The 8507-nt window shown below is 35.8% G+C and overlaps 1 protein-coding gene across 1 annotated transcript in view; it reads left to right on the forward strand.

The window, feature by feature from the left end:
- Window positions 1–3789: 3789 nt before the first annotated feature.
- Window positions 3790–8507, forward strand: part of LOC108628139 (aminopeptidase N-like) — an 8136-nt gene continuing 3418 nt past the window's right edge. The window contains exons 1-3 of the mRNA XM_018029873.2: window positions 3790–4165; window positions 5536–5813; window positions 6861–7048. Of these exons, the coding sequence (XP_017885362.1) occupies window positions 3907–4165; window positions 5536–5813; window positions 6861–7048 (725 nt within the window). The 5' untranslated portion in view covers window positions 3790–3906. The remainder of the gene's footprint in view (window positions 4166–5535; window positions 5814–6860; window positions 7049–8507) is intronic.

Below are 8507 nucleotides of genomic sequence, written 5' to 3' on the forward strand. Positions count from 1 at the left end.
GATATGGAGTATATTATATGGTAAAATTTTATGAGATGAGACCTTCCTATTTTACTATTAAAATAGTGATATCCGATTTGCTCAGATAATGATTGTTATTTTATTTCTTTTCAACGGAAGGAAAGTAAACTTGTTAAAAATACGTAGGATGTGAATTTTGAAAACTGAATCACATAGAATGTTCTATAAAACATTAATGAATGAGCTTGTGCTATTTATAAGTCTGGCACGAACAGAGTACAACTCTATCTCTCGTGGCGCAGACGGTATCTTTGAGCACTGCCTCGGAAAAAGTGGAGTGCTTACAACACTCCGAACTCTCTCCTTGGTAGTTCCGCTAGTTAACTGCGGTATACAATCCGCATTGAGCTCAGTGACGAACACATCGTGCCACAAATGGTGCTTGACAATTTTCCTTTGAAAAGAACGGGGTCCCGATCAGGGATCTCGTAATTTTTCGCTCGGCCGGAAAGTGGGGACGATGCGACCATGGTGGGGACCAATAGTTGGTGGGGGTATGCAGTGATTTTCACGGAGAGCTTCGCTAACGCGCATGAGCACGCATGAGGGGAATAGTAGTGGGGATCGAAATACGGGCGAAAAACAGGGGAAGCGAGCCGTCTGCGAAAAATTACGAGATCCCTGGTCCCGATCACTGATACTTTCATTCTTTCACATACTTCTACATATATCTGCCGCCCTATTGATATGATAGCGGTCCTCTGAGGCATCTAGGTTTGTATGCTTTTCCGTAGACCCCACAATTTCCTAAATATTTTTTGGGACTTATATTACTTTATTACTGGCCACTATCTGTTGCCAGCATACATGTAGTTTAATGTATTGTATATGTTCATACAGTGTCTCCGTGTAAAAATTACATAGTTCTGTCATTCAACATTCGTGCGAATTACAGAAAATCGCTTGCCTATTAATTGCCTGGTGAAACAGACAAAATATTTTCCCTTCAAAAAGAAAAGAGTGAAAGTACGTATTTCTCGTGCAACTGTGCCAGGAAGACCTGGAGCGCGTATTATTCGCGGAACTCTGCAATATCGGGTGAAGATCCAATACCCACTGCAGGCGCCTTATGAAAGCGCCGATCCTTCAACCGGCGGTCGACCAACAATTAGCCACTGACCCAGAGCATAATCCGCTAGCAAGATACGACCTCCTGTTCGTATCTTTTTCCCTGCAAGTGAAAGTCAGTGCGGGGGCACGCTAAATACGAATCGAAAGAGTATCTTTCGTTCGCTTCGTGGAATCGGGTATCGCGAGGAACTGTAAGACAGTCTATGCTTCGTCCTTTTCTGCGACGATTTCAAGTTAAATTCAATCGTATAATGAACTGGGGAATCAGTATCGTAATCGTCCGATCTGTTCAGTTTGACGGCTCTATGCAGACAGGGTCGGAACTCCGGCTTTCTCGTCGAAGAAAACTAATCCTCCGCTGTGCGGCGTATTCGGCGGATTAGTCTGTCCTTTTCTGTCACGTATTGTGTAAGTAGAGCGAGAACGCCTGTTCCGAGAATTCGAATGCGAATTCTCGTTACCGGTGATTCCGGCCAGCAGACGGTGTTCTTATTTTTTCTACGTCTCGCGTTGACTCATCGGTATAAGAAACTTCGCGCCGTTTCTTATACTCGGTCAATTTTAAATTTAACGCTCGATTAGAAATTTAATATTACAAGGCCGAGTAATCGTCGTAAACCTTGTTTCTTAATTCTAAAACACCGATCATTAAACAATCTTAAATATCGAGGGTATGTTGTCAATCGTTGAGAGTTCATTCCCATATATTAAGAATTACTCTCAATAGTTGAGGTTCATACAGGAATATTAAGGCATACTGTATATCAAATCAGTTGCAATAAGTTAACTCGGATATGTTATTATACAGTCTAATTTCTTGACACTCTACATACATTTTTTAATGAGTTTCCACTTTGTTTACTAGTTTCATCATGTAAGATGTATTATTACATGGCAAAAGAATACATTTACTATAAACTTCATGTGGAAACCAAGTTATAATAATATTATTAGTGTCCCTAACTGCAGTACAATAATCTGCTGATGAAAAATAATTGTTTGAACCTAAAACATCGTCTAACATTTCAAAAGATTTACCAATAATAACATATTTTTGAATTCCAGTCAGTGTTTTTACATTAAAAATTCCTGCAATTTGCATAAAAGTTCGGGATGTAAGCACCACCATACTATTATTTCTTTTTATTCCATATTTTGTCATACGTACTTGCATGATATAACACATTTTTATAAATAAATCTGTCACATTTTGTTGCAAAATGTTCAACATTTGTTTGAACCAGCGCTTCAATAGATAGTTTTTCAATTAATGGAAGAAATATCATTTTTCCTTCTCCAAATACAATTAAGCTACTTTCATCTGCTACTTGTTGTCCAGTTCTACTTTTATACTTCCCTATCATAGTTAGGTATAATTTTTTTCCTTCGATGCTACAATTAGGTCGAGAATTGTATTATGTATTCCTTGACACTGCAGCCGAAAGTAACTCACAACCCAACTAAAAAAATTACACTTAACTTAAGAGTTACTCTCAAATTGACAGTATTCTGAATTTGAGAATACGAAATTACCCTTAAATTGAAAGTTCGTAGTTCATGATATTTTTGAGAGTAAAACTCTCAAATTCTAAGAGTATTTTCCGTAAGGGTAATTATTCATCAGCATAAAAAGTTTTAGAAGCTTGACATTATTTTTTCTACACTTTTTTAATCAATGAACTTGACAATACCGCTGTATTTTGCTAATCTCCATAAGAACACGTTAATTTTAAAGTACTATAACTTTAAAGCAAGCTCATAAATCTTCATAAAAGTTTATACATGATTTTACTATGGAATAATCTATTTATTTTCAAAATTTCAAGCTTGTGTCATCGTTTTGACTTATACTCCAAACATCCTTAAATGAGACGATTCGTCTCAACAGTTTGTTTACTTAATTTTGAACAAATACATTCCACATTGCATTGTACTTACTTCGACAGTGAATACAAGTAATTATTTGTATGAATTGCAGCTGCTTGTATTCTTCGAATGCTTCACCATGCCCTAACGGAAAAGAATTTCCATAATGGTTTGATATTCTATCTGAAAAACTAGTACGTATATCTTTATTCGCATATAAAACAATCTTTCTTGAAATAAAATTAGAAAAACAAGTATCGGATTGTCGGGAAAGTTAGTTCCGATTTTTGATAGAAGGATTAAGAGATATATTAGTATATCAGGATGACTGAAAACAAATGACATGTGTATATATTCTAAAAACTCATTATTCAGTGAGACTATGCCGATATTCAATAAAGTAACTATTACAAGATGAAACAAAAATCGTAGTTACTACGTCTTGAATTTTAATCATCCCATAGATTGATTGTTTCGAATAAAATAAGAACCAAAGTGCCTTGCAATGCATCTTAAATTCAACATTAAAACGAATTTTGTCTTAATTATCTACGCAGTATTGAATGGCGCAAATAACTACTTTTCGGTGCAGAGTGTAAAAGTTCCATAAAAATGTGTGGACCAAAATAGCACGTAAATAATTCAATAAATTAATAAATTTATATAAAAATTTAAATGCGCAACCTTCGAATTTTCTATAAAAATCTGAACGAACTTTCTTCTCGAATCCAATACTTCTGAACGAATAATTAAGTCACTGTTTGTAATATACCTATTCAAATCGTATCTGTTCTTTTTCAATTTATATACACTTTTGTTTACTGTTTCCACTAAGAAAATAACTGTTATAGCACGTTAGGTAATGCGAATTCGGATAACTTTTTCGACTCCCTCGAGAAAGTCCTGCCCCGAAACGGAGATCCTGACTTTCAGTCCGTGAAAGTTGTAATGCGGAACTGGACGGAAACTCCCGGATATCCGGTGGTAACAGTTAAGAAAGTCAAACAGGGCTACCAATTGACACAGGAAGGTTTCGCGATCGATTCGGAAGATACCAAGTGGTGGATACCCATCACTTATACTGGAGAATCTCATCCCGATTTCAATGATACGCTTTCTTATGATTGGATCCCTCCGAACGAGGAACCATTTATCCTAAATAATTCTGAAACAAAGGGGTGGGTCGTTTTCAACATCCAGCAAGTAGGTATGTTGTATAGTTTTGTAAAACATACAAAATGATTCACGATTATCACATATGAATCCTCTGAAACAATTCAAAATGAGATGAGAATTAATAGTAAAAATTCTCAAAATACAGGAAGAAATAATAGTAAATAATTACTTTACCGTATTCAAATTATGATATATATTTCGTAAATTAATCTCTTCGAGAATATTGAAGTTGTTTGGTCCACAAGTAAGGCAACTGTTCCGTTTTAGAGTGTTCACTTAATATAATCTCTGTGGGTATTTCAAACTTTAAAGTGCTAAGGAGCTAAGGTAATCATATCACTTTCCTAACATTTTTAAGTAAAATTTTAACGTTTGTTTGCTCTATTTTATCGATAACCATGCAAAAATAGTGTAAAATATAAGTTTACGGGACTACACTTTTTGTCTCTACATGAGTAGATTTTTGAATCGTCGAGTACCTTTTCGAAAAGACGAAAGTTAAGTCTGGCGTGCTCTGGCCTTGATTTCGTTCGAAACAATCCTTTGTGGACATAAAATTGCTTAGAAACAAAAGCTTTATAACTACAATTTTTCATATATCTTGTACTGCTCATATTAATAAATATCAGCATATTGTGATTAAAAAAGTATTATACCAATGAGGATTCAAATGAATAATTACTGAAATATGGTCAAATTAATAATCTTCTAGTAGAAAACATTTTATGTGCACAGTTTCTTATACTACTCATACTTAAATTTACTTAGAATTTGGTGCATTATTGAAATTCGAGAAAAAATATTGAGCATTCTATTTAAATAACTGCAGGTGTTCCACATATCTCGGTAAAGAACGAAACAAACAAAAGACAGATCACAGCACTGAATATTCTCCTAGAAGCCATGCAACATTTGTTTAAACATTTTTATCGTATAACAAATACCTTATAAATTATTCGAAGTCATCATTCATCCAGTTATAGAAGGTCTCCTCTATCTTTCGATTCAAAAATCAATTCTCTCGACTTTTTCTTATCGTTAACTTTACTTTCCCGAAAGTCATGCTCTTTTACAAAAACCACTAAATTTAAAAAACGATAAGTGATACATCATTTCGGATTGGTTTCTTACATAAGAAACTCTATAAGAACCACGTAGTGGATATTCCAAAAAATTGTGTGTCGTACGGTGTTATATTTATTTTATGTAATTGAGCTTTGGCAACTTAAGAGAATTACTAGATTAATATAACGTATTTCTTCGCGTTTCTTGTAACTATTCTCAACTGCGCACTGATACATGCATAAGATAAATTAACAATTCATTTCACAGAAAAAGTCGTTATTTTCAAAGGGCAAAAGACAGCCGATATAATTAACGAAATTTTGTATTCTCTGTCAGGTTACTATCGCGTGAATTATGAGATAGAAAATTGGAAACTGTTGATAAAAGAGCTGAACAAGGGGAACAATACAAAAATACATCCAGTGAACCGTGCGCAGATAGTCGATGACACCTTCAGCTTAGCTCGTGCTGAGAGATTGAACTACACGGTCGCATTCGATGTGAGCCTCTTCTTAACGCACGAGGCTGATTACATACCCTGGCAATCGGCGTTCAGGCATTTGGGCTTCCTGCAGAACTTATTACGCACCTCTAAGAACTATTACATTTTCAGGGTAAGTAAAAAAGTAAAAGTTGTCCCAGGCGTGGTTGCCGAGTTATTAACGAAAACCGGGAACAATCAGAACGCTCGTATAGCGGGCGGTCAGTGGAGCGACAATCGCCTCGTACGATTCCACGGCCTTATGCCACGCTCGTGACGAGAATATAAGATTAAAACAAAAGTTACATGCAAGAGCAATTAAGAAATTGTTTAAATATTACAGAAAACAAAGCAATTTGTCGTTAGTTACATTCACTGAATAAATGTAACATACTTAGTGAAGTAACTAACAATTTTATAAATTACAGAATAGCTAAAATTATAAAAAATAGGAAGAGAATTTGAGTTTAAGTAAAGCCTTTATCTTTAACATGGGTCAATATGCCGACCCCAGTACTTGAAGCTAAAACACATGGGCAGCAGTGATGTTTACTGCAGATCACTGATAGACATGGCCATGTGTTTTACTTTCGAGTGTCAGGTTTCGCTCATTGACCCACAGGAATTCTTCTAGGAGCAGGTGAACTTAAAGACGAATGACTAACTTCAACTCTAATTCTTTTCCCATTTTGTATAATTTTAGCAAGTTGATAGTTATTTCACTGAATATGCTGCATCTATCCAATTAACATAACAAATAACTAATTGCTTTCTTTTCTCTGATAGTTAATCAATTCCTTAGTTGCTCTTACATGTAAGTTTTGTTTTAATCCTACGTCCTCGTCACGAACGTGTCATGCGGCCACGGCAATGTACGAGACGGTTATCGCTCTCCTGACCGCGCGATATACGCGCGCTCCGATTGGTCCCAGTTTTTCGTTAATAACTCGACAACCAAGCCGCGGACAACTTCTTTGTAAAGTAATATAAGTATAAGTATATGTAAAGAAATATTATTTAACATCACCTCAGCTTCTCCCCATTCTCGAGCGTAGTATTAGTTCCTGGACATTCTCTATACAAGTACAGTATCAAAAAAAATATTTCCGCAATGAGGATTAATAATCTACAATTTTTATGGGGAACATGTGAACATGTATACAAATACTGAAATTTGCAGCGTTATGTGGCATACCTGATGAAGACTTTGACGAAGAACGTGGGTTATGAACCGAAGGCGAATGACAGCGATCTCGTAAAAATGCTCAGAGTAGACACAATAAAATGGGCCTGCGAGGCTGGTGTCAAGGAATGCACATTCTATGCTAAGAAAACATATCAACAATGGATAGAAAATCCATTGAAGAAGTAAGTCGACATGTTCTTTTCCGACAACACCAAACGACAAATAAAAACTTTTTTCAGGTTTTGCAATATCCATCACGTAATTCTTATAGAGTTTCTCGTGTCGAACACGAATCTGGAAATAGAATTGTTCTATCACGTACCATTTTCGAAAAATCGTCATTCTTGTAAAAATGCATAATTTTCGGAAAAAATGAGGTATTACAGAGAAACTAAGGGAGCGAGGAAGTTCATTTTATAACCAAGAAATAGAAGAGACTTTCCAGTATAAATCCATGTAAAATACTTCTTAACAGTTGTAAATAATTGTTGAAGTTCGAGAAAGCGCTGACGCGAGTACTTACACGTACTATTTTCGTATGTATTTGATAGTCCTTTTGTCTAGGAGGAATTTACTACACAGGATTGGATTCTATAGACGTTTCTCACGAAGAAACCAATCAATATAACTGTCTGTGTGCATTGGTACCTTGGCAATTTACGAAAATATTAATCGAAATCATGGCCCGTCACGCGGTCCGCCAGTGCCGTAGCTATGTGTGTCCCAAAAAAGGTGTTAGAGCCGAAGAGAGGTGATTTTTGAGCTGTTTTTGAACAACAATTTCCTTTGGTAAAATGCAAAGTGAGGTACGGTCTTTAAGTTGTTAACGAAAAACACTGACCAATAAGAGCACGTGTAGGGCCCGCGCTAAGCCACGACTGCAGAATCACCTCTCTTCGGCTCTAACACTTTTTCTGGAACACCCTGTATTTGTGGTATCCGTTTTATAGCTATTTGCTTTTTATGAGTATTACTGTTAGAATTCCAATTTTTATGAGTATATTTCTATGTGTGTTAAATAATATCATAAAAAGTAAATAGATATTAGGAGTACCAGAAATATATCAGACAAGCACACCTACGTCAATGGTGGATCGCGCGACCAGCCGCGATGTCGATTAATATTTTTGTAAATCGCCGAAGTACCACTGCACAGAGATAGTCATATTGAATGGTTTCTTCATGAGAAAGGTCAGTAGAATCCAATCCTGTGTAGCAAATTCCTCCTAAGCAAAAGGACTTTCACATGCATACGAAAATAGTACGTGTATGTACTCGAGTCAGCGCTTTCTCGAACTTCAACAATTATTTACAACTGTTAAGAAGTACGAATGCAGAAAGTATTTTACATGGATTTATTCTAGAAAGTCTCCTCTATCTCTTGGTTCCAAAATGAACTTCCTCGCTCCCTTAGTTTTCCTGTAATCATACCTCAATTTTCACGAAAATCATGCATTTTGACAAAAACGACGAGCTTTCGAAAATGGTACGTGATAAAGCAATTCTGTTTCCAGATTCGTGTTCGACACGAGAAACTCTATAAGGATCACGTGATGGATATTACTAATGTATGCTAATGTATGATAGATGTAGCTAAGATTATAAAAAAATGAGAGGAGAATTAGAGTTCAACTTAATCGC

Source organism: Ceratina calcarata, unplaced genomic scaffold (assembly GCF_001652005.2).
Source record: "Ceratina calcarata isolate Rehan_Ccalc_2016 unplaced genomic scaffold, ASM165200v1 scaffold501.2, whole genome shotgun sequence".
NCBI lineage: Eukaryota > Metazoa > Arthropoda > Insecta > Hymenoptera > Apidae > Ceratina > Ceratina calcarata.